Source organism: Nerophis ophidion, linkage group LG10 (assembly GCF_033978795.1).
Source record: "Nerophis ophidion isolate RoL-2023_Sa linkage group LG10, RoL_Noph_v1.0, whole genome shotgun sequence".
In the NCBI taxonomy this organism is placed as follows: domain Eukaryota; kingdom Metazoa; phylum Chordata; class Actinopteri; order Syngnathiformes; family Syngnathidae; genus Nerophis; species Nerophis ophidion.
The window spans coordinates 37,408,122-37,435,614 of record NC_084620.1 but is presented as its reverse complement, the minus strand read 5'-3'; the positions used below and the strand labels follow the sequence as shown (position 1 = coordinate 37,435,614).

General features: G+C 41.4%; 1 protein-coding gene across 2 annotated transcripts in view; it reads right to left on the bottom strand.

Moving 5' to 3' along the window:
• Nucleotides 1–27,493, bottom strand: part of svep1 (sushi, von Willebrand factor type A, EGF and pentraxin domain containing 1) — a 167,977-nt gene that overhangs the window by 39,813 nt on the left and 100,671 nt on the right. For both annotated transcript variants that reach the window (XM_061913624.1, XM_061913625.1), the window contains exons 13-35: nt 26,902–27,023; nt 26,731–26,836; nt 26,488–26,664; nt 25,082–25,315; nt 24,846–25,007; nt 24,606–24,767; nt 22,521–22,682; nt 22,358–22,446; nt 22,192–22,288; nt 13,447–13,560; nt 12,166–12,279; nt 11,891–12,092; nt 7,799–7,956; nt 7,498–7,696; nt 4,766–4,941; nt 4,564–4,688; nt 4,365–4,494; nt 4,115–4,285; nt 1,843–2,016; nt 1,648–1,767; nt 1,381–1,557; nt 1,225–1,309; nt 927–1,118 (exon numbers count right to left, since the gene is read on the bottom strand). In XM_061913624.1, coding sequence (XP_061769608.1) covers nt 927–1,118; nt 1,225–1,309; nt 1,381–1,557; nt 1,648–1,767; nt 1,843–2,016; nt 4,115–4,285; nt 4,365–4,494; nt 4,564–4,688; nt 4,766–4,941; nt 7,498–7,696; nt 7,799–7,956; nt 11,891–12,092; nt 12,166–12,279; nt 13,447–13,560; nt 22,192–22,288; nt 22,358–22,446; nt 22,521–22,682; nt 24,606–24,767; nt 24,846–25,007; nt 25,082–25,315; nt 26,488–26,664; nt 26,731–26,836; nt 26,902–27,023 — 3,448 coding nt within the window. The remainder of the gene's footprint in view (nt 1–926; nt 1,119–1,224; nt 1,310–1,380; nt 1,558–1,647; nt 1,768–1,842; nt 2,017–4,114; nt 4,286–4,364; nt 4,495–4,563; nt 4,689–4,765; nt 4,942–7,497; nt 7,697–7,798; nt 7,957–11,890; nt 12,093–12,165; nt 12,280–13,446; nt 13,561–22,191; nt 22,289–22,357; nt 22,447–22,520; nt 22,683–24,605; nt 24,768–24,845; nt 25,008–25,081; nt 25,316–26,487; nt 26,665–26,730; nt 26,837–26,901; nt 27,024–27,493) is intronic.

Below are 27,493 nucleotides of genomic sequence, written 5' to 3'. Positions count from 1 at the left end.
AAAGGTGATGTAACACAGTGGTGAACATGCCCTTTCCCAACTACTTTCGGATGTGTTGCAGCCATGAAATTCCAAGTTAATTATTATTTGCCAAAAAAAAGAAAACATTTTTTGAGTTTGTACATCAAATATCTTGTCTTTGTAGTGCATTCAATTTATTATTGGTTGAAAAGGATTTACAAATGATTGTATTCCGTTTATATTTACAGTACATCTAACACAATTTCCCAACTCATATGGAAACGGGGTTTGTATATTTGGTTTGGTAATAATTTTTTTTCTCCTAATTTCTGTTACTTTGCGGTTCTTCTCACGAGCGAGTTGCAATTAACGAGACTCTCTGTCCATGCATTTTGTGTGTGCAAGCGAGCGGTCTCGCATTTGCCCGCCATGATAAAGATTGTGAATGAATGACAAGAGGATTTACTTTGTTCATTTCTTTTTGCTATTGAACAAACACGCTAAGGTGTACAGAGAAAAACACAGAGTGGTTTGAAAAGCGCGAGACAAAGAAAACAAATACTCACAGACATGGTAATATAAAGTTATCGAGTTCCTTCATATTTATCGTCTGATTTACCAAGAATCAGCCCAAGCATGGGTCCCTAATTGTGCAAATGTGACTTTTAAATATTTTTTTAACAGTTTCTCCAGAGCCCAGGAGCTATAAAGACAAAAATGTATTTTTATGGACCACTTTGTAAAAAAATAAGCAGGCTTTGTTACACATCTTGAAATCAAGCCTGGACCTCTGAAACACAAAACGGTGAGTCCCTTATAGGGTTTTTTAACTAAAAGCATTTTTTAACTGTCTAAATTCCTCAAAGTTGTTTTTTGGAAAACAAACATGCAATACACTATTGTGAATTGTTGAAAAATACTCAAATAAGGGACCTTCAGTAAAAGACACTGAATCATACACCTACCTGTACCCTTCAGCACAGGAGTATGATACAGCTGACCGGTATGTGTTGGAGGTGAGGGTGTAATGGGCGTTGTGAACAAAAGGCGGCCCCCCGCAGGACACTGGGTGGCAGACAGGTGGCGACCCATTCCACTTCAGACTGGAAAGACACTGGAACTCATATGGGATTTGAGGAAGGAAACCTTTTATGCAGCTGCAAAAAAAGGTTGAGACATACATTTCAGCATTGTTACAAATGATGTCAAGGCTATTAACTAACAAGCTTGGGGTAGTTGTGGCATTGAAACAACATCGCTTACCTGAAAGTCACCCTGCTACCGAAGGTAAAGTTGCTACCTTTCATGATGGAATTCTCTGGAACGGATGGCGTGGGACAAGAGAGTGCTGTGGCGCAACACAAAGAGGTGTTTATTAATGTTTTTCGTATTTTGGAACACTCAAGTTCTGTTAATCACCTTTGCAGTAGGGGATAGGACCGTCCCAGCTTCCTGTCTCCAGGCAATGGAGGTAGGATGAGCCAATCAGCTCATAGCCATTGTCGCAGCTGAAGACCACTTTGCTGCCCATTAGGAAGCTGTTTCCATCTCTGCGGCCAAAGTCAGGAGACCCGGGGTTGTCACACTTGACCGGCTCTGGTCACATACGCACACAAACAACATTTATTTTTTCACAGCTTCATTTTGAATAGGAATATATGCTTGTTTGTGGCATCTTTCATTTACCCGTACAGTTCTTGCCATCTCCACTGTATGGATGGATGCAGGTGCAGGTGTATGAGCCGTCAGTGTTCCGACAACTTGCGTGGCGGTCACAGTCCGATCCCAGGGCACACTCGTCCACATCTCAAATGCATACACAAACAATGAATAAAAGGTTTATGTGCCTTTGCCTTTATAATATAATACAACACCAAGTACCAAGACAGGCCGGTGGATTGGCTCCCCACTTGCCGCTATTGGCGCAGTGCATCTTGGCGTCCCCCAGCAGGTAAAAGCCAACGTTACACTGGTAGGTGACCGAACCACCGGCATAAAAGTCCATGCCATCAAACACACCATTCTCCAGAGGTCGAGGAGACCCGCAGGAAACACCTGTCTCAAACAAGAAGATACAGAGGAAAAACAATTACAAACCCTGTTTCTATATAAGCTGGGAAATTGTGTTAAATGTAAATATAAAACAGAATGCTATGATTTCCAAATAATTTTCAACCCATATTCAGTTGAATATGCTACAAAGACAACATATTTGATGTTCAAACTCATAAACATTTTTTTTTTGCAAATAATCATTAACTTTAGAATTTGATGCCAGCAACACGTGACAAAGAAGTTGGGCAAAGTGGCAATAAATACTGATAAAGTTGTGGAATGCTCATCAGACACTTATATGGAACATCCCAAAGGTGTGCAGGCTGATTGGAACAGTTGGGTTCTCCTATGTCCCACTCTCCCTTGTGGAGGGGGTCCGGTCCGATCCGGTGGTCATGTACTGCTTGCCTGTGTATCGGCTGGGGACATCTCTGCACTGCTGATCCGCCTCCGCTTGGGATGGTTTCCTGCTGGCTCCGCTGTGAACGGGACTCTCGCTGCTGTGTTGGATCCATTATGAATTGAACTTTCACAGTATCATGTTAGACCCGCTCGACATCCATTGCTTTCGTCCTCTCCAAGGTTCTCATAGTCATCATTGTCACCGACATCCCACTGGGTGTGAGTTTTCCTTGCCCTTATGTGGGCCTACCGAGGATGTCGTAGTGGTTTGTGTAGCCCTTTGAGACACTAGTGATTTAGGGCTATATAAGTAAACATTGATTGATTGATTGATTGATGATTGGGTTTAAAAACAGCTTCCATGAAATGCTAAGTAATACACAAACAAGGATGGGGTGTGGGTCACCAATTTGTAAGCAAATTGTCGAACAGTTTTAGAACAACATTTCTCAACGAGCTATTACAAGGAATTTAGGGATTTTACCATCTACGGTCCGTAAAATCATCAAAAGGTTCAGAGAATCTGGAGAAATCACTGCACGTAAGCGATGGTATTACGGACATTTGATCCCTCAGGCGGTACTGCATCATAAAACGACATCAGTGTGTAAAGGACATCACCACATGGGCTCAGGAACACTTCATAAAACCACTGTCGTAACTACAGTTGGTCGCTACATTTGTAAAACTCTACTATGGAAAGGAAAACCCATTTATCAACAACACCCTGAAACGCCGCCTGCTTCGCTGGGCCCGAGCTCATCTGAGATGGACTGATGCAAAGTGGAAAAATGTTCTTTGGTCTGACGAGTCCACATTTCAAATTTAATCTGGAAACAGAGGACGTGGTGTCTTCCAGAACAAAGAGGAAAAAAAACATTTGGGTTGTTATAGGCGCAAGTTTCAAAAACCAGCATCTGTGATGGTATGGGGGTGTATAAGTGCCCAAGGCATGGGTAACTTACACATCTGTGAAGTCACCATTAATGCTGAAAGATCCATATAGGTTTTGGAGCAACATATGTTGTCATCCAAGCAACGTTATCAAGGACGCCCCTGCATATTTCATCAAGACAATGCCAAGCCACGTGTTACAACAGCGTGGCTTCGTCGTAAAAGAGTGCGGGTTCTTTCCTGGCCCGCCTGCAGTCCAGACCTGTCTCCAATCGAAAATGTGTGGCGCATTATGAAGCGTAAAATACGATAGCGGAGACCCCGGACTGTTGAACAACTGAAGCTCTACATAAAACAACAATAGGAAAGAATTCCACTTTCTAAGCTTCAACAATTAGTTTCCTCAGTTCCCAAACATTTATTGAGTGTTGTTTAAAGAAAAGGTGATGTAACACAGTGGTGAACATGCCCTTTCCCAACTACTTTGGCACGTGTTGCAGCCATGAAATTGTAAGTTATTTATTATTTGCAAAAAAAAAAAGGTTTATGATTTTGAACATCAAATATATTGTCTTTGTAGTGCATTCAATTGAATATGGGTTGAAAAGGATTAGCAAATCATTGTATTCCGTTTATATTTACATCTAACACAATTTCCCAACTCATATGGAAACGGGGTTTGTATATAATGGATGCACAATATATTCAAATGATCAATCTGTGTATTTATCAGTTTAATTAAATAACACATTTCAACTAATTTTTGCACTGTAGTATTCATAGATGAGTATAGGTTTTTTACGTTCACAGCTGGGAAGAGGGTGGCTCCACTCTCCTTTATTTTGACAATGTAGCACTGGCTCCCCCACCAGGTAGTAGCCGGGGTCACAGGAGAGCTGGACTTGTGCGCCTGGGCTCACCTCCACGTTGGAGGAGTGGAGGTGAGGCACAACATTTTCCAGCTGGGGGCAGTCTGAAATCAAACAATGGCACTCTTATGTTGATTCATATTATATTCAAAATGACTGAGATTACAGTGATGACACACTGACCAGCACAGAAAATGCTACTGAGGTTGACTTTAATCCGGCCCACCACTCCACTGAGAAAGTCTGGCCAGGCCAGAACATTTCCTCTGTGGGTAACATGGGAATCTGGGCAGCTGCTCGCAAGCACCTTGATCTACAAATCAAAAGAAAATAAACTACTAAATGTGCACTTGTAGAAATTCTTCAATTTTATTGAATTTACTTGCTGGGTTGTAAGGACCCGATCCCAGATGTTGAGCTGGCTGATGGAGCCAACGAAGGATTCAACAGGGTTAAAGCCCTCACCCCTCTGGTCCTGGTCCTGACCCAACACCAGAGCTCCTCCACCTACAGGATGCGAATAAAGCTATTAACAACCATAGCAGAACCCCACAATATTTTGGTCTGCTTCGATAGCACTACACCTGGGATACTGGTGCCAACCGACAGGCCTTTGCCTCCATCTGAGGGCTTCCCGTTGATGTAGATCCTCCAGTCTCCATCCCAGCTTCTCCAGGACACCCCGATGTGGTACCAGCTGCCCGTGTTCACTGCAGGGCAATCGGTAATCCGCTCCTTGCCGTTGACATACAACACCCATCTGCAGATACACAACAAGGGGAAGATGCTAGACGGTAGACTTTTTTCAACCCACGTGGCTCAGTCCCTGATTTCTATTTGGCACGAGACCGGGACGTGGTTTGCCGGCACGAGAGACGAGCGTGCTAGCTAATAAGCTAAAAGCCCGAGGTATCGACCCGATAGCCAGCACTGCTATGGGAGTGAGGTTTACCAATGTACACACTGGCTGGTCTCCGTTACACTTTATTGCATTGGTTTCACACAATTATACGTCTTGTTCTTTAACATTGTTTTTCTTTTTTCTATACTCCAGCCTTTAAATAGACCCCCTTTTTAGACCAGTTGATCTGCCGTTTCTTTTCTTTTCTACTCTGCACCCCTCTCCCTTGAGGAAGGGGGGACACAGGTTCGGTGGCCATGGATGAAGTGCTGGCTGTCCAGAGTTGGGACACGGGGTGGACCGCTCGCCTGTGCATCGGTTGGGGACATCTCTGCGTTGCTGACCCGTCTCTGCTCAGGATGGTCTCCTGCTGGCCCCACTATGGACTGGACTCTCACTATTATGTTAGATCCACTACGGACTGGACTTTCAATATATTATGCTAGACCCACTCGACGTCCGGGGTCACCCACATCTACGGTCCTCTCGAAGGTTTCTCATAGTCATACACATTGACATCCCACTGGGTTGTGAGTTTTTCCTTGCCCTTATGTGGGATCTGAACCGATGATGTCGTTGTGGCTTGTGCAGCCCTTTGAGACACTTGTGATTTAGGGCTATATAAATAAACATTGATTGATTAATTGATTGTTTTTTTAAGAAATAAACAATATTTACAGTGAATGTCATATATTGGAAAACAAGTCAAAATCTAATAAAAAGTTAAATGAACAAAAAGGAGAACTATAATTAAAAATAACCCTCGATCTCTGCATACTCTTATGCATACATACCGATAGAACATCACACTAATTCCAATTGTGCAGCATATCATACTCATTATTTTATCATTTTAGTAGAGATGGCATGCTTACCTATACTTTTTACATTCATATAATATTGACCTACATTATATTTTTAATACTTTAATCTTTATTATTATTGTATTATAGAAATCTTTTGAAAAGAACTTTTTAATATGTCCACTGTATCTTTATTACTAAATGTTACTTTTTCCATTTCTGTTATTTGTGTCAGGGCTGTCCAGGATTTTATATTAGGTGCTGCAGTCTCTTTCCAAGTCTTTGTCATTTGTTTTATTGTAGTGGTTCTAAATATGTTAAATAGATGTATATGTGCTGATTTTAGTTTGTGCTTTATATTAATGTCAATCATATTTCTGTTTGTACATTTCCTTTAAAACATAATAATTATTTCATCATATTTTCTTTTCCCCTAACAACACTGCAAACATATTTTTGGTTTTAAATGGGTTCACCGCATCCCCTCCAGCAGCCAGTTCCTGCTGAAGTGCCATACTTCCCACTACAATAAAGTATGTCATAGATGCTTAAATGGATTTTGCCTGTATAGGTACTCAAAACACTAATATCAAATACACCTACAGGTAATGACTCAGTATGGGGAGCAACTGAGGGTTCAGTATCCAACACCACTCTACCACATGAGCCATGTTGCCCCTACAACATGCAAAGTCCTGCCAATACTTAGAGTAAATTGTTCTAAAGATTTATTTTATTCCATCTTCGCATTCATTTTCTGCAATTTTCATTTTCAATTATTTTTCCCATATTTCTTGGACACTACAGTCCAGGACCAACTAATTTTGTAATATGTTATACATTTATGCGATTTTACCTTTCCTTTATTTTGATAAATACTGTATTAAACTGTTATCGATTATATTTGTAATATATTTTGTTAAGCAGCTTCTTGCCTGGAGACATTTCGAAAAATAAAAAATAAATATCATCAGAAGTTATCGTTTCGAATGATTGTACAGTTTTTTGGGTCATCATCTGATCATATGTTATTAGCCCTTTATCAGTCCATTCAGCCAAGGCTGGGTATGATGAATTTGTAAATATGTCAGAATTATTTCTTATTTCTTTAAGAAATCCAATACCACAGTCAATCAGCATCCTAATGCACGTTTTTAATAGGTTGTAAGTGTATTTACAATAAAAAAACTATGTACATGATATTACTTCCACTTGGACTTTTCTGAAATAAAGTAATGTCCCCAATGACATACTTGTCACAGTCTTTTCCATATGTATCCATTTTGGTTCACATTTCCCATTATTCCATTTGATTACTGTTAGAGTTTGATTGCATAATAGTATTTTTGCAGACTTGGTACTGACTGTACTAGACTGCAAAATAATGGTTAAAACCATGGGGGTCATATGTGTATCAGATTGAGATTAGCGTGATGAGATTTCTATTTTTCAGTTTTATGTAAGTTTCTTTTTTGTTATGATGTTAATGTTATATTTACATTCTGCCATATGGTTTAAAAACATGGGGAATACACCCTAGGTCACAGAAGGTCTTTGGGGGGAAAAGGCCCTCTGTATTGCCATTACTATAAAATTTGTGCACATGACTGACCCATTGTAGTCTATGAGAAGAAACGCATTGTCGCTGCCCTCCACAGCGTAGGAGATGGGCGTGCCATAATTGGTGCCGTCTGAAGATCTCATCCAGAAGGTGCACGTGATCTCCGTGAGCGTCGGCATCACTCCGTCCATCAATACGTAACCATGGATACCTGACACCTCAAAGTCCAAATTGAAGGCAGAAGACATCTCTGGTAAAACAAAAATAAACAGATGATTATGAAGTACAGTCTGATGGCAACCCATTATCAAGCTTTGGCTGCCATGGTGATGGGTTATCTGTCCTATTGTACCTGTCTCACACCTGGTTCCGTTAAACCCAGGGAGGCAGCGGCATGTGTAGGACCCCACACCATCCATGCAGCTGGCCCCGTTCACACAGGGGTTGGGGTCACACTCATCCACATCCACCTCGCAAAGTTGACCCCGGTAGCCCTCCGGACAGTGACATCTATGACAGACATATACATCATGTGAATTTAAAGGAGAAATAACAATTGTAACTAATTAGACCATCCCATAATATGGGATTACCACTCTATGTTGTGGTCAAAATGATTTAGAAGACTTGTTAGCATACATCATGAAACGACTACGTGGCATATTGTTGCCGGGTTCGATCTTCCAGGGATGTGTCGACAATGAACACAGCGTGAGGTAAGGTATGATGAATTTTTTAAAGTAACAAAGGGAGCTAAAGAACAAAAATACTGGAGCTAATAGATAAACAAACAAAAGACGCTAGCATAAAAGCTAGGAATAGCAAACAGAAAACTAGAATTGGCACGAAGGCACACAAAAGAGAAAAACAAATCATCAGCATGAGAGTTGGAAATAGAAGTACAAGCTTAGCGTGAAAAGCTAGAGAGAATATACATACGAATGGTCGTCGCTGATGCACAAAGGCAAATTAGGAACCCAGGCTGAACTAACAGAAGGGGCGAGCTTAAATAAGGAAGATGATTAGTACAACAGGTGTGCAAGGACCGTGAGTAGCAGGTGAAAACAATCTGAAACCATGGTGACAGACTAAACAGAAAATAAAGAGGTAGAACGACGGAGTGATGCAAAAACTGGAAGTATAAACAATAATATGTGGTGATCCGAGTAGCGGATCGCAACACATCAGGGTTCCCCCAGCTTGCCAATATATATGTGCCTGCGGTTTATATTTCAAAAAGGGATTCAGCCTTAAACAGATCATCCAATCATCATGCAAAAGCCCAGCGACTAGGCCAGCCGAGGCCGAGCCCACGTGTCATTCACTTCTAGCGACGCTCGGCATTCGTGGGTGGGACAAAATCGAGCATCCATCCAATTGATTGTCTATCTGTGTTGGCCCTGCGATGAGGCGGTGACTTGTCTAGGTGTACCCTGCCTTCCGCCCGAGTGCAGCGGTTCCATAGGTTCCATACGGGGGGCCGTATCCCCGAAAGGGACAAGCAGTAGAAATGGATGGATGGACAGAGAGATGTTTAGTTTGGATACAGTGGAACAACCCACTCTAAGCTTCCCTCTGAAGGCAATGGACGCTGAATATGATAAAGAGTTGAGTGACCTCTAATGTATATTTAGTCAATGAAATGTTACCACAAAAGATAGGCACCAGCACCCCTTGCGACCCCAGAAGGGAATAAGCGGTAGGAAATGGATGGATGGATGGTTGTTACCACAAAAGCACATATTTCACCACTTTTTAAAAAATATTTTAGGGGAAGCTTGCAGTGTTAAAGCAATCGCCACTGCTGTATACCCATGTCTCCAGCAAGTCTACGAGGTGAACAGCCTCTGGCATGTAAGAAGAAAGCAGGTAAGGGAAGTCGGAAATTCAGATCCGTAACTTTGGGACAGGGATCTAAAGGCCTGGTCGGTCACGCTGAAGGTGGTTGGAGGAGCCGCCACCCTCCTGCCCAAGCCCAAGCCACATAAAATCCACATAAAATAAAAGACAAGTGACCAGAGAACAGCATTCTACCAATCCTGCTTTACAGCCACAGCGTGCTGAGATTATTTTAGATGGGTTATCAGTGATTCTCCAGGCTGTCAAACTTGGGTTGGATCATTTCTGAAAGTGCATGACTCGAGCCTTCACAACAGTATGTCCACTGGGTTTATTTATAAACATAAATACAAATGTCACAAACTTAGACTTACACTTAGACAAACTTTAATGATCCACAAGGGAAATTGTTCCACACATTAGCTCAGTTACAATGATGAAAAGTTGAAGGATGGAAAGGACAATGCAGGTATAAATAGACTAAATATAGCGATATAAAATAAAACATATATATGTAATATTTACATGTGGGTTGCCTGATGTTAACAAGACTGTGATTGGATGCTCACTTGTCATTCCAAAGTGAGTGTCCATTCACAAGTTTCAAATTTAGCAGGAAGCAGGAAGTGTAGCCATACCGGGATGGCAGAGAAGGAGAACAACATGTTGATTTGGTGGCACATATGTATTTACTAGGCCATTTTCAAGAAGGATATTTAAAGAGAAACCACATCTTGTGAAGCTAGTTCAGCTGTTCTGGTGATGAAATGGGGAATCAACTACAAGTGGTACCACTGGCTAATACGGCGTCGAATAGGTGCTACAAATTGTGAGTTCGAATATATGATGTTTTCACTTGTATTATGTTTTTTGCAATTTTAATTTTGACAGTACCACATAATATATGTTTTAATTGCTGATGCCTTTTAAATGAGTTTTAAATGCGCCAGAAAATGTAGACTTGTGAGGAGATTCAATGCCCAGTAGGCGTAAATGTGTTCCTGTATTGTATTTCTCCAGCAATGGACAAGTGGTGACATCAATGATGGTATTTTGAGAGGTAATCATTGAAGTCAGACATCACTGAAGGCCTAGGTGGGAAACGCACGGCCTGCCACTGATATTAGGCCATACTTGCCAACCCTCCCGGATTTTCCGGGACACTCCCGGAATTCAGCACCTCTCCCGAAAACCTCCCGGAACAAATTTTCTCCTGAAAATCTCCCGAAATTCAGGTGGAGCTGGAGGCCTTGCCCCCTCCAGCTCCATGAGGACCTGAGTGACGTGTCTAAGAGTGTGTCTGCCCAATGACGTTATAACTGTAGAATGATCGAGGGCGAGTTCTTGCTTTCTTATGTGGGTTTATTGTTAGGCAATTTCATTAACATCCTCTCAGCGCAGTAACAACACACAACAACAGCAGTCACGTTTACGTCTACCACTCTACCGTAAGGCAGTTTGTCTGCCGTAAACAGGATGTGACACTCTTAAACAGGACAATACTGCCATCTACTGTACATGAACCAGCACAACATTTCCGGGCAACTTCAACCCTTTATCCTCCTACATTCACATTCCATCTCCCCGGATTGTAAATAACCTAATCCAAATAATCGAATGTATTGCTAATGTATATACTTGTTCTTATGCTATCTGAACTCACTATGTTCTCTGCTGGCTGTACATATCCTACTAAGTCACACCTACACTGTTTCAATGTCCATTTCTATGTTGATGCAATTGTTGATGACTGAAGTACTGATATAAACCAAAGCTCCTCATCCCACCCCCGGATTGTAAATAATTCAATGTATATACTATGATGATTAACTTGTGTGATGACTGTATTATGCTGATAGTATATATTTGTACCAAGACTTAAACAAGTTAAAAAAACGTATTGCGGTGTTACCATTTAGTGGTCAACTGTACGGAATATGTACTGTACTGTGCAATCTACTAATAAAAGCTTCAATCAATCAATCAATCAATCAATCAATCATGCATATGTGACAATAACAATTACTTTAGAAAGTGCAGTGCACAACTTGCGCACACAACAGCTGTAAATAACCACGCCCCCAACCACGTCCCCCGCCCCCAACCACCCACCACCCGCCGAAATCGGAGGTTTCAAGGTTGGCAAGTATGTATTAGGTAATAAGTCAACGCCAATGACTGTTTGTCTAATGAATTTAAAACTTTGAGGACATTTATGTTAAAGTGCATATATGTTTGTGTGACTTCTATGGCATTTTGAATGAAAACCATAGAATGATAAATAAATGATAAATGGGTTGTACTTGTATAGCGCTTTTCTACCTTCAAGGTACTCAAAGCGCTTTGACACAACTTCCACATTTACCCATTCACACACACATTCACACACTGATGGAGGAAGCTGCCATGCAAGGCGCCAACCAGCACCCATCAGGAGCAAGGGTGAAGTGTCTTGCTCAGGACACAACGGACGTGACGAGGTTGGTTCTAGGTGGGATTTGAACCAGTGACCCTCGGGTTGCGCACGGCCGCTCTCCCACTGCGCCACACCGTCCCTAGAAGGCGCCATAAAGGTTGTTTACAGTCGTGTAAAATGACTAATCACCTGAAATCGTTGACAGCGTCCAGGCACGAGCCGCCGTTAAGACATGGTGTGCTGTAACATTCATCCACATCCACCTCGCAGCGTTCCCCGGAGAAGCCAACGGCACAGTTGCAAGCATAACTGCCCATCAGGTCCTCACATGCGCCGCCGTTCTCACAGGGATTGGATATACATTCATTTATTTCCAGTTCGCAACGAGGTCCTGGGAGCACGACAAATATGTAAAACATACATTTATTCAGAACACATCATGATATAATTGCCTGCTGTCTCACCTGTGAAGCCACCATGACAACTGCACGTGAATTTATTGACCTCGTCCACACACACACCTTCGTTTAGGCAGGGGGACGAAAGACATTCGTTCACTTCTGCCTCGCACAGAGAGCCTGAAACAACAGGGGGAAATTATTAAAGGGGAACGTTATCACAATTTCAGAAGGGTTAAAACCAATAAAAAACAGTTCCCAGTGGCTTATTTTATTGTTTGAAGTTTTTTTCTAAATTTTACCCATCCCGGAATATCCCTAAAAAAAGCTTTAAAGTGCCTGATTTTCGCTATCTGGGAAGCCATCGTCCATTTTCCTGTGACGTCATCCAGTGATGCCAATACGGATAGCACAGCAAGATATAGCAACATTAGCTCGGATTCAGACTCGGATTTCAGCGGCTTAAGCGTGGGTGGAGGGAAACGCTGGATGTAAATATAGTTTTAAATGTACATACAGCTAGCCTAAATAGCATGTTAGCATCGATTAGCTGGCAGTCATGCCGCGACCAAATATGTCTGATTAGCACATACAGGTAAGTCAACATCAACAAAACTGACCTTTGTGATTTAGTTGACTTTATCGTTGGAAATGCATCTGCAGGTTATCCATACATCTCTGTGCCATGTCTGCCTTAGCACCGCCGGTAAAATGTGCAGAAACTCCGGCACATTCAATGGGGGTTTGGCGGCAGATTTCTTGGACTTTATTGTTGGAAATGCATCTGCTTTGAGTGTCGCAGGATATCCACACAATCTTGCCATCTCTGTAGTAGCATAGCTTTCGTCGGTAAAGTGTGTGGAACAAACGACTGACCATTTCGTCGGCTTTCCCCACACTCTCGTATTTTGAACAAATTTCGTCCAATTTCTTGCCACTTTCGCATCTTTAGGCCAGTGGTGCAACTTGAATCCCTCCCTGTTAGTGTTGTTACACCCTCCGACAACACACCGACGAGGCATGATGTCTCCAAGGTTCCAGAAAATAGTCGAAAAAACGAAAAATAACAGAGCTGAGACGCGGTGTTTGTAATGTGTTTCAGAAAATGGCGGCTTTATTACCTAGGTGACGTTACGTTCTGACGTCATCGCTCGTAGAGCGATAAATAGAAAGGCGTTTAATTCGCCAAAATTCACCCATTTAGAGTTCGGAAATCGGTTAAAAAAATATATGGTATTTTTTCTGCAACATCAAGGTATATATTGACGCTTACATAGGTCTGGTGATAATGTTCCCCTTTAAGTGACAAGAAGATAAGAGGAAAAAACTTTTAATTCAATCCTTTACCTAAATATCCGGGCTTGCACTCACACTGGAATTCTCCCATCCCATCCTTACACTGGCCTCCATTCAAACATGGAGTGGAATCGCACTCATCCACGTCCATCTCACACTTCGCACCTGTGGAAGGAAGGAACAGAGTTGATGTACCCTCTGTATGTATACAAGCTGCAACAGTGTCTTTCTCCTGGGTGGATGCATCAAGTTATTATAACCGTCCTGATGTTATTTGTGATGTTGACAATTGTGTGTAGTACAAATGTTTGTGAAGCAGTGACTTGTCAGAAGGTCTTGCATGTGTGAGTCTCTCGTTTTTGTGTGTGTGCAAGTTGAAGGGTGACAGTTTGACATTAACTAGTAAACATATCAATTTAATCAATTTATTAAAGCTACATTATATTTATTATTTTCCATTAACTAGTCAGATAGGTCAATGACCACGGTCCAAAAAAATTGTTGTATTAAATGTCTATTAGAGACAACGGTGTGCAGGGATTCCCGCAGCGCTTTGTTGTTAAGGCGCCCGCCTTAACAACAAAGAGCCAAAAAAAAAAGAAGAATAATATTATTATTTTTTTGTGTCCTGTCAAGCTTCTCAAGCAAATCATATAGTTGATCAGTGACGTGCAGTCAGGGGAGGCAGGTGAGGAAGTGCCTCACGTGCCATCATGGAAAGAAAAAAAATGTAAAAAGAAAAAAAAAATTTAATTGTTATATGTATCCTGTGATTATACTATAAAGTTATTTTCCATTTAACTTCACCAGTTATAGATTATTTTTATTCAAAATCGCTGAATTTTCACATTTTCAGACTTGCAGTGAGTCAGCAGCCAGTTGAGCCTCCCCTTTGATTGCGCAATGACTCGGCTAACTGCTGGCTGCAGTGCAATGAGACCGGATTGCTATATGAATTATATTATACATTTCCATAGTTTAGTTAGCTGAGATATATAATGTACAGCAGTGGTCCCCAAACTTTTTGTATCCGCGGACCGGTCAACGCTTAATAATTTGTCCCGCGGCCCGGGGGGGGGGGTTTTCCTTTTTTTTTTTTTTCTTCTTTGTCATGAAAAAGGGACGTTTTTGACATGAAAAGGGGAGTTTTTTGTGGTTGGTGCACTATTTGTAAGTGTATATTGTGTTTTTTATGTTGATTTAATTAAAAAAAAAAAAAAAAAAATGTTTCTTTTTTTTAATTTTTTATAAAAAATTATTCTGCGGCCCGGTACCAATCGGGCCACGGCCCAGTGGTTGGGGACCACTGATGTACAGTGTATGTTGTCAACAACTGTATGTGTGTAACGTATTTCTTGTGCTGAGCAATCATAAAACGGCTGCGAAGACGCACTGTAAGGAACCTGTTCTCCCGCCTCATGGCGGTAGAGGGCGCTAGTGATCCCGGGGATCATTCTTGCGATTACTCGGCTGCAGAATAAGTGACAACAAGCTACAGTTAGTAAGTCAAGTGCAGCGGCAGCGATCGTTTATTTTTTCCTCTCCCTGGACTTTTAAAATGGAGGATTACATATCTAAAATGAAACAGTTTTCTAAACTCGACTTTCAATCGAAGCAGGAGGTAATAATTAAAGGAAGACCAACGCCGGAGCTAAAAGGTTTGCTTCAGACAGTGATCTCCATCGAGACTTTTAAAACTGACGAAAGATAAGGAAGACTTCTATAAACAAGTTATCGATGCTTTTGTTCAGAAGGAGCGGCGCATGGACTTCATTTATAAGTAAAGGTAAGACCGTAATTATGTTTTTTTTTATTAAATGTGCTTTTTTGTGTGCCACAATTTGTATGTGTAAAGAATGCTGGTATGAGCTTTTAAACATAACCCGTTAACTGCTGCCAATCAAATGGTGAATAAGATACTCTTTAGGGTTCAGATGTTTGTAAATCTGACTGTGATGAAGTCAGTGTCTCACCAGCCATGAACCTCACCGCACGTCACTGAAGTGTAGGATACTTCTGTTGTTGCCTCATATGTATTTGAGTCAATTAAATGTATTTATATTATCATTTGGTGCTAAACTAAAGTCTTAACAAGCTGCTACGCTTTGTACTGCCTCTGCCTTTGTCAGTACGTCTCTGCAGCACCCAGCATTGTCCCACCCACACAACCATCTGATTGGTTACACATAGAGCATGTAACCAAACATGAACTCCATGGTGTTCAGGGATGAATATGCTCTCCTATTGCTATTGTACTATTATTTCAGCTATAGTCACATTAATCATTAGTAATGTGGCAGCCTAGTTTTGAATCGCAGGGTTCCTGCTATCACATGTTGATAAAAACAAAAAACATTTACATAATAAAAATCAACTTCAGGCTTCCCAAATGCTGTAATAAATTAAGCATAATGAGTTGAGCACATGTCAGCATGTGGCCCCACTTCTAATTCTTTTGTTCAAATGCTTATTGCAAACACTTATTAACAGTAAGTTATTATTTTACTTAGTCATAGGTACCTGAGATACTAAGTATGTCATTATTTTGACTTAGTAAATATTGACTTACTAAGACAAAATAATGACATACTTGCATGTGTGAGTCTCTCGTTTTTGTGTGTGTGCAAGTTGAAGGGTGACAGTTTGACATTAACTAGTAAACAAATCAATTTAATCAATTTATTAAAGCTACATTATATTTATTATTTTCCATTAACTAGTCAAATAGTATAGACCGGAGGGTGTGTTCCAACTATCGTGGGATCACACTCCTCAGCCTTCCCGGTAAGGTTTATTCAGGTGTACTGGAGAGGAGGCAACGTCGGATAGTCGAACCTCGGATTCAGGAGGAACAGTGTGGTTTTCGTCCTGGTCGTGGAACTGTGGACCAGCTCTATACTCTCGGCAGGGTTCTTGAGGGTGCATGGGAGTTTGCCCAACCAGTCTACATGTGCTTTGTGGACTTGGAGAAGGCATTCGACCGTGTCCCTCGGGAAGTCCTGTGGGGAGTGCTCAGAGAGTATGGGGTATCGGACTGTCTTATTGTGGCGGTCCGCTCCCTGTACGATCAGTGTCAGAGCTTGGTTCGCATTGCCGGCAGTAAGTCGAACACATTTCCAGTGAGGGTTGGACTCCGCCAAGGCTGTCCTTTGTCACCGATTCTGTTCATAACTTTTATGGACAGAATTTCTAGGCGCAGTCAAGGCGTTGAGGGGTTCCGGTTTTGTAACCGCAGGATTAGGTCTCTGCTTTTTGCAGATGATGTGGTCCTGATGGCTTCATCTGACCGGGATCTTCAGCTCTCGCTGGATCGGTTCGCAGCCGAGTGTGAAGCGACCGGAATGAGAATCAGCACCTCCAAGTCCGAGTCCATGGTTCTCGCCCGGAAAAGGGTGGAGTGCCATCTCCGGGTTGGGGAGGAGACCCTGCCCCAAGTGGAGGAGTTCAAGTACCTAGGAGTCTTGTTCACGAGTGAGGGAAGAGTGGATCGTGAGATCGACAAGCGAATCGGTGCGGCGTCTTCAGTAATGCGGACGTTGTACCGATCCGTTGTGGTGAAGAAGGAGCTGAGCCGGAAGGCAAAGCTCTCAATTTACCGGTCGATCTACGTTCCCATCCTCACCTATGGTCATGAGCTTTGGGTCATGACCGAAAGGTTAAGATCACGGGTACAAGCGGCCGAAATGAGTTTCCTCCGCCGTGTGGCGGGGCTCTCCCTTAGAGATAGGGTGAGAAGCTCTGCCATCCGGGAGGGACTCAAAGTAAAGCCGCTGCTCTTCCACATCGAGAGGAGCCAGATGAGGTGGTTCGGGCATCTGGTCAGGATGCCACCCGAACGCCTCCCTAGGGAGGTGTTTAGGGCACGTCCAACCGGTAGGAGGCCACGGGGAAGACCCAGGACACGTTGGGAAGACTATGTCTCCCGGCTGGCCTGGGAACGCCTCGGGATCCCCCGGGAAGAGCTAGACGAAGTGGCTGGGGAGAGGGAAGTCTGGGTTTCCCTGCTTAGGCTGTTGCCCCCGCGACCCGACCTCGGATAAGCGGAAGATGATGGATGGATGGATGGATAGATGGATGGTCCCAAAAAATTGTTGTATTAAATGTCTGTTAGAGACAACGGTGTGCAGGGATTCCCGCAGCGTTTTGTTGTTAAGGCGCCCGCCTTAACAACAAAGAGCCCAAAAAAAATAATAATAATATATTTTTTTTTTGTGTCCTGTCAAGCTTCTCAAGCAAATCATATAGTTGATCAGTGACGTGCAGTCAGGGGAGGCAGGTGAGGAAGTGCCTCACGTGCCATCATGGAAAGAAAAAAAATGTAAAAAGAATTTTTTTTTTAAATTGTTATATGTATCCTGTGATTATACTATAAAGTTATTTTCCATTTAACTTCACCAGTTTTAGATTATTTTTATTCAAAATCGCTGAATTTTCACATTTGCCGTTCAAATACTGAGAAGAGACTTGCGGTGAGTCAGCAGCCAGTTGAGCCTCCCCTTTGATTGCGCAATGACTCGGCTAACTGCTGGCTGCAGTGCAATGAGACCGGATTGCTATATGAATTATATTATACATTTCTATAGTTTAGTTAGCTGAGGTATATAATGTACAGCAGTGGTCCCAACCTTTTTGTATGCGCGGACCGGTCAACGCTTAATAATTTGTCCCGCGGCCCGGGGGGTGTCCTTTTTTTTTCTTTTTTCTTCTTTGTCATGAAAAAGGGACGTTTTTGTCATGAAAAAGGGAGTTTTTTGTGGTTGGTGCACTATTTGTAAGTGTATATTGTGTTTTTATGTTGATTTAATTAAAAAAAAAATATTGACTTACTAAGACAAAATAATGACATACTTAGTATCTCAGGTAGCTCGGACTGTTTTGTGTTTTGTTTTTACTTTACGGAATAAATATAATCGTATATTGCCATTCAGCATACGGAGCAGAAAACGTAACCAAATGTTGTGGTTGTGTTTGGACGTGATGGCAGCAGGTGCACTGTTCCTTCCACCCAGCCCATTCACCGTTCGGGCGAAATGCACTGATTTGAGTTTAGATTTTTGATAATTAATTCAAAGTGGCATTTGGGTCCTTTTGTTCTCACCTCAATTGATGTTTTCAGGTGTCCCAATTGAAGTAATCAGAATTTGATAGTTTTGAAGAAATTTATTTTAAAATTGTATTATGCGTGGCGTAGAGCTGCATTAAAACTTCAATTGCAATTTAATGTTGCACCTTCCAGGGGTGCTGTAGCGATTCCTGCCTCAGAGGTGTAAAATTTAATGAGGTCATTAGAGACAACAATCTTAACATCATCAGTCTTAGCGAAACCTGGCTTAAACCAGATGATTTTTTTTGCGCTAAATGAGGCATTACCTCCTAACTATACGAATGTGCATATTGCCCGTCCCCTTAAAAGGAGTGGGGGGAGGGGGGGGGGAGTCGCACAAATATACAACGGAAACTTTAACCTTAGTCCTAACCTAAATAATAAATATAAATCATTTGAGGTGCTTACTATGAGGTCTGTCACACTGCTGCTTCTATACCTGGCTGTTATCTACCGCCCCCCAGGGCCCTATTCGGACTTTATCAATGAATTCTCAGAGTACGTTGCTGATCTAGTAACGCACGCTGATGATATAATTATAATGGGGGACTTTAATATCCATATGAATACCCCATCGGACCAACCGTGCGTGGCGCTCTAGACTATAATTGATAGCTGTGGTTTTACACAAATAATAGATAAACCCACGCATCGCAACAGTAATACGATAGACCTAGTGCTTGTCAGGGGTATCCCCGTTTCCAAAGTTATGATACTCCCGTATACTAAAGTAATGTCCGATCATTATCTTATAAAATTCGAGGTTCAGACTCATGTTCGGCAAGCTAATAATAATAATAACCGCTATAGCAGCCGCAACATTAATGCTGCCACAACGACAACTCTTGCTGACCTACTGCCCTCGGTAATGGCACCATTCCCAAAGTATGTGGGCTCTATGCATAACCTCACTAACAACTTTAACTACGCCCTGCGCAAAACTATTGATAGTATAGCACCGCTGAAGTTAATAAAGGCTTCAAAAAGGAGTACCCCATGGTTTACAGAAGAAACTAGAGCTTAAAAATTATCAAGTAGAAAGCTGGAACGCAAATGGCGCGCGACTAAACTTGAGGTTTACCATCAAGCATGGAGTGATGGTTTAATAACTTATAAACACATGCTTACCTTAGTTAAAGCTAAATATTACTCAAATCTCATCCACCTTAATAAAAACGATCATAGATTTTTGTTCAGTACGGTAGCATCGCTAACCCAACAAGGGACTCCTTCCAGTAGCTCCACCCACTCGGCAGATCACTTTATGAAATTCTTTAATATGAAAATGGAAGTCATTAAAAAGGAGATTAAAGACAATGCGTCCCAGCTACAACTGGGTTCTATTAACACGGATATGACTGTATATACGGCGGATACTGCCCTCCAAAATAGTTTCTCTTGTTTTGTTGAAATAACATTAGAAGAATTGTTACAACGTGTAAATGGAATAAAACAAACAACATGTTTACTTGACCCGTATCCTGGGAAACTTATCAAGGAGCTCTTTGTATTATTAAGTCCATCAGTGCTAAATATTATAAACTTATCACTTTCCTCTGGCACTGTTCCCCTAGCATTCAAAAAAGCGGTTATTCATCCTCTCCTTAAAAGACCTAACCTCTATCCTGACCTCATGGTAAACTACCGACCGGTGTCTCACCTTCCCTTTATTTAAAAAATCCTTGAAAAAATTGTTGCACAGCAGCTAAATGAACACTAAGCGTTTAAAAATCTATGTGAAACCTTTCAATCTGGTTTAGGGGCAAATCACTCGACGGAGACAGCCCTCGCAAAAATGACTAATGATCTATTGCTAACGATGGATTCTGATGCGTCATCTATGTTGCTGCTACTCGATCTTAGCGCTGCTTTCGATACCGTCGATCATAATATTTTATTAGAGCATATCAAAACACAAATTGGTATGTCAGACTTAGCCCTGTCTTGGTTTAACTCTTATCTTACTGACACGATGCAGTGCGTCTTCCATAACAATGTGACCTCGGACTATGTTAAGGTAACGTGTGGAGTTCCCCAGGGTTTTGTCCTTGGCCCTGCACTCTTCAGCATCAACATGCTGCCGCTAGGTGACATCATACGCAAATACGGTGATAGCTTTCACTGTTATGCTGATGACACCCAACTCTACATGCCCCTAAAGCTGACCAACACGCCCGATTGTAGTCAGCTGGAGGCGTGTCTTAATGAAATTAAACAATGGATGTCCGCTAACTTTTTGCAACTCAAAGCCAAAAAGACGGAAATGCTGATTATCGGTCCTGCTAGACACCGACCTCTATTTGATAATACAACTATAACATTTGACAACCAAACAATTAAACAAGGCGACTCGGTAAAGAATCTGGGTATTATCTTTGACCCAACTGTCTCGTTTGAGTCACACATTAAGAATGTTACTAAAACGGCCTTCTTTCATCTTCGTAATATCGCTAAAATTCGCTCCATTTTGTCCACTAACGACGCCGAGATCATTATCCATGCGTTTGTTAAGTCTCGTCTCGATAACTGTAACGTATTATTTTCGGGTCTCCTCATGTCTAGCATTAAAAGATTACAGTTGGTACAAAATGCGGCTGCTAGACTTTTGACAAGAACAAGAAAGTTTGATCATATTACGCCTATACTGGCTCACCTCCACTGGCTTACTGTGCACTTAAGATGGGACTTTAAGGTTTTACTACTTACGTATAAATACTACACAGTCTAACTCCAGCCTATCTTACCGATTGTATTGTACCATATGTCCCGGCAAGAAATCTGCGTTCAAAGGACTCCGGCTTATTAGTGATTCCCAGAGCCCAAAAAAAGTCTGCGGGGCTATAGAGTGTTTTCCGTTCGGGCTCCAGTACTCTTGAATGCCCTCCCGGTAACAGTTCGGGATGCTACCTTAGTAGAAGCATTTAAGTCCCACCTTAAAACTCATTTGTATACTCTAGCCTTTAAATAGACCCCCTTTTTAGATCAGTTGATCTGCCGTTTCTTTTCTTTTTCTCCTCTGTCCCACTCTCCCTTGTGGAGGGGGTCGGGTCCGGTGGCCATGGATGAAGTACTGGCTATCCAGAGTCGGGACCCAGGATGGACCGCTCGTCCAGAGTAGGGACCCAGGATGGACCGCTCGCCTGTGTATCGGCTGGTGACATCTCTGCGCTGCTGATCTGCCTCCGCTTGGGATGGTTTCCTGTTGGCTCCACTATGGACGGAACTCTCGCTACTGTGTTGGATCCACTTTGGACTGGACTCTCATTGTTGTGTTGGATCCACTATGGATTGAACTTTTACAGTATCATGTTAGACCCCCTCGACATCCATTGCTTTCGGTCCCCTAGGGGGGAAGGGTTGCCCACATATGTGGTCCTCTCCAAGGTTTCTCATAGTCATCATTGTCACTGTCACTGACGTCCGTCCCACTGGGGTGAGTTTTCCTTGCCCTTATGTGGGCTCTACCGAGGATGTCGTTGTGGTTTGTGTTGTGGTTTGTGCAGCCCTTTGAGACACTAGTGATTTAGGGCAGTATAAATAAACATTGATTGATTGATTGATTGATCGATTGTAGGCGTGCAGTGAAAGACTTAAGTTGAAGGGGAGAATGCTGCGCAGCCAGAATCTGTGCAACCGTGCAGATTTTTCTCATTAAAGCACATGGGAGAACGGGGCACTAAGTGAATATGCACCTGTGAAACCAGGCATGCAGGTGCAAACATAGCCAACCCCGACCTCCTCACACGTTCCCTTATTCTGACAGGGATTCAGGAAGCATTCATGGAAAACCTGGAATGAGGAGATCTGGATGAAACAAACATTGCAGCGAACGGAGAGAAAAAAAAACATGCGGCGAACCTGGCTGCTAGCTTGGTAGTCTTTGCTGACCTCCACCTCTGGAGCGGCAGTTACACTCTCTTCTTTGGGGAGGAAGCTGGAGCCAAAACCTGAGGATAACACCCACGCACAAAATAGACAGTGAGCAGAGCCAAAAACGGACATGTTCATCTACAAGCCCTACTGGAGCAGTGCTGGATGGTGGTCGCCCCCGTTATCGTGGTCGTTCCATAGAAAGGACAGGAAAGGCAATAAGATCGGCCATGATCAGGCTGGTAGTAATCTCTCGGGCAAGCATAACAGGGAACCAGGCCAGTGCGGGAGAAATGACCTGACGAACATGGGACTGTGGACGAGAGGACAGTCGTTCATCGTAAAATTCATTTACATAACAATCATTTTCATAAAATGTAAAAAAATTCTTCATATAGATTCATAACATTACTTTTAAACTACTTACACGTGAAATATACAAATCTAATAATAATTATGTTTACGGTATTCCAACCTTTTGAATGCCAATGTCAAAGACGTTTTGTCACAAAGCACTTTTTTATGAACATACACACCATAATCCAAGAGTAATAGCAACATCGGCATATGCACACACACACTTTTTTCAGTCGAAAGGTGTGGAATTTTGCTGTTTGCCTTGAGTGATAAAAAGTAGTATCATGAGGTGAACAAATAACATAAGGGATTACATTAGTTTGTTGTTTGTTTTAGGGTAAATGGAGAATTAGAAGTGACATTTTCAATAGGACAGTTTTTTTGGCAGTTTAAAAAATTTTAGTGATTCAGAAAATAATATTTTATGGCATATGAAATTATATATGTACACACACCCATATATATGAATATATATATATATATATATATATATATGTACACACACATATATATTTATAGACACACATATATATATGCATATATATACACAGATGTATATACTAGGGGTGTGGGGAAAAATCGATTCGAATACGAATCACGATTCTCACGTTGTGCGATTCAGAATCGATTCTCATTTTTTTAAAACTCTATTTTTTTTTATCAATCCAACAAACCAATACATAGCAATACCATAACAATGCAATCCAATTCCAAAACCAAACCTGACCACGCAACACTCTGAACTGCAATAAACAGAGCAACTGAGGAGACACGAACACGACACAGAACAAACCAAAAGTAGTCTAAACAAAAATGAATATTATCAATAATAGTATCAATATTAGTTATAATTTCAGCATAGCAGTGATTAAAAATCCCTCATTGACATCATTAGACATTTATAAAAATAAAAATAAAGAACAATAGTGTCACAGTGGCTTACACTTGCATCGCATCTCATAAGCTTGACAACACACTGTGTCCAATGTTTTCACAAAGATAAAATAAGTCATATTTTTGGTTCGTTTAATAGTTAAAACAAATTTACATTATTGCAATCAGTTGATAAAAGCTTTTATAAAAAAAAATCTACTACTCTGCTTGCATGTCAGCAGGCTGGGGTGGATCCTGCTGATATTCTATTTAATGAATGAATACAGAATCGTTTTGAATCTGAAAAATATCGTTTTTGGATCAAGAATCGCGTTGAATCGAAACAATCTATATATTATTGAATCACGACCCCAAGAATCGATATTGAATCGAATTGTGGGACACCCAAAGATTCGCAGACCTAGTATATACTGTATACATATATGTATATATATATATATATATATATATATAATATTTACATACACACACACATATATACACATACTTTATATGTATATATATATATGTATATATACATGCATATATATACATATGCATATACATACACATGTATATATACGTATATATATATGCATATATATATATATATATATATATATATATAGGGAGAGAGAGAGAGAGAGAGAGAGAGAAAGAGAGAGAGAGAGAGCGAAAGTGTCATAGTTTTAAATGCCTTCATTGACAATCTACAATGTAAATAGTCATGAAAATAAAGAAAATGCATTGAAATGAAATGAAACTGTTAGCCTGTACTGTATGTATGTATATATGTATATATACATATATATATATATATATATATATATATATACATATATATATATATATATATATATACATATATATATATATATATATATATATATATATATATATATATATATATATATATATATATATATATATATATATATATATATATATATATATAAATGGCACAAAATGGCCCAAGGATCTCTTTAAGGTTTAGAAAATGTGTCACCTCCACACTCCATCTCGTCCACAGCTCCCCTGGTGACGGTGGAGGTGTCGTCAGGACAGACCAGACACTCTCTGGCACCATAACTGGGCTGGAAGTGACCCAGTGGACATGACTCACATATCTCCAAGCCATTCAGAGAGTTACTGCCAGGCTTACACTGTCCTAAAACCACATTGATTATGCAGCATTTGCACATTAATTTTTCCCTGAATTCAGGTTTAATAAGATTTGTTGTCACACCTTTACATTCGGCTATGCTGCGAGAGTGCAGGTAGGCAGTGGACGTCTCCTCAGGGCAGGATTTACACTCCAACTGACCCTCCTGATCCTGGTAGGAGCCCAGCCAGCAGCTTTCACACTCATTATATTCCAGAGAGAAATACGTTCCCACTGGACATTGGACTGCAAACAGTGCAGAGTGATGAGGCGGCAAAGACAAATAAAGCAGATAATTGAAGCAGCTCCATCAAACCCACCACACATTCTTCCTTTCAGCACAGAGCCAGGTCTGCAGAACAGCAAGGCCTTCCTGCTCTCCAGTGATTTGGGGTCTGCGACAATCATCTCCGACGACACGTGGAAGCTGGAAAGCGGCTGCCTGGCCAGCGTTCGCTTCAGACGATTAGTGAGCTGTTCCAGGGTTCGAAGGAGCCTTCGCTGATTGGCCACCTCAATGGAATCGTTCCTCGACAACGGGAGAGGGATGCTTGCTGGGAGAGGACAAAAGTTTGAAGGCGAACTGACATTCAAACTGCGTTCACACTTACTGTATGTTTGCTTGAAAGGAACTCTTGTGTGTTTGGTCAACTAGTATGGTTCTTTTGATCAAGCCTGAATATTTAGAAAACAAGTGGACCACTTGCAAACTAAATCTGGTGCGGTTTGACAAGTGTCATTGGTCAATCCTACGTATACTACAGACATGATGGTTAATAATGGATTGGAGTTATATAGCGCCTTTTTTCTAGTGACCCAAAACCCATTTATTCATTAGGTCTACATTCACACATTGTGGTGGTAGGGTGAAGTGTCTTGCCCAAGGACACAGTAGCAGTGACTGTGGTGGAGAAAGAGCTGATCTACATTTTCTGTCACCACTCAATGTGACAAAACATGTGCTGGATGTGCTTTTTTCTGCTCCGTCTTTTTAGAAACCTGGTAAATATGTCAGGCTTGTCCCTGACAGTTTGGTCATGTTTTAGTTTTTCTTCTGTGTCTGTCTTTATTTCCTGTCAGCGCTCTTATTTTGTCTTTATTTCCTGCTTGTATCCCTGAGTGCTTTTTCCCCTCAGATGTAGCTGATTGGCACCGGGCCACACCTGGTGTCAATCAGCCAGCTGATATTTAGACCTGCTTTGTCCTCCAGCCAGGCTGGGATCTAACTGGTAACCTCCATTCACAGTGGCCATCTTACAAGACGGCCACTCTCCCACTGAGCCATGCCCCCCATATGGAGACAATTGATACTACTCCAAATTTTGTTTCTGTATCATGCAATGTTCACCGGAAAACATTACTTAAGAGAACTAAAAAAGATCTTGGTTGAATTTATTTTATCAGATTTTCGAGGAACAGCACTGCGAGTGACATCACATTGCTGGCGATTGTGTGTTGGTTGAAAAGCCCACTTTGACTTACATTCTGAAGTTAACTGAACTTATTTTAATGGGTTTTTAATGAGTTTATGTGTTCTTTTCTAGTTTAAGATGCTATAACTCTTCGTACTTAGTTATGACGGGCAATTTTTTCTGTCAATTTGACAACATTAGTCCTACTCACTGAAAAGACAAAATTACTTTTAGCAGTGTATGCAATATGTCACAAAAGCTGCCCGGACCAGAGTACCAGACCACGAGTGTGAACAAAAGGCCATTTATTCTACCTGTGATGTTGAAAAAGATCTGTATCTTTTGGTCTCTGGTGGGGCCCTGGATCTTTCTGTGCCTCTTGCTGCGATGCCGTGGTTCTGTACGGCTGTCCTGCTTGCGGGCACCCGTGGCAAAGCCTGACTCAAAGTATGCATAGTCTTGTGCGCCCTGACGACCCCAACCTCCTGGTGCTGAGAAATATTAGACTTTATTAGTATAACAATTCCACAGGACGCTTTACTTGTTATACATTTTACCTATGGAAAATCCATTCTCATAGTCATAGTTGTACTCCAGACAGTGACCTTGTGACATCACCTCCAGTTTGCAAGTGACATTATCCCCGCTGCAAATATTTGGCAGCTGCGAAGAAAAGAAAAATGTCAGAGTTTATGGAAAAAACATTCCAAAGGGTAGCTGCTTCTCACCATGCTTCCAAGTTTAGAGTTAAAGTGTCCAGTAAATGACTTGACCAGGTCCACGTCATCACAGCGAGAGGCTTTAAACAGCATCTCAAAGGGCTTTAGCCCGTTGTTGGCCACTCGGTTCACTGGTAATGAAAGCATTTTTTAACTGTGTGTTTCAATTACCGCATGAATAAATACAGTTCATAGAAAGTTGTAAGGTCATGAATAAAAATACAAGCAATATGTTTACACTAGTATTCTCATGTTCTGCAGTATTTATAACCTACTGCAAAAACGACAGTCAAGTATCCTGATTTTGAAAGGAGTACTCAAAAAAAAAACATTTGTCTAAAATCCTCTAGACCACAGGTGTCAAACTCCCAGCTAGAGACATAAATCAATGAGGATCCAGTCCACATGGTGAATTCTAGCAAAAAAGAACCCACTCTTGCAATATGATCATATTGACATTTTACGGCCACGGCGGAATTAATCGGATGCATTGCACTAACCATTTTTAATAAAGGTGTCATATTAACACCAAAGTAGAAATAATTTAATTGAATAGGAACAACGCCACTTTAAAAACTAAACCATGCCCGTAAAAAATACT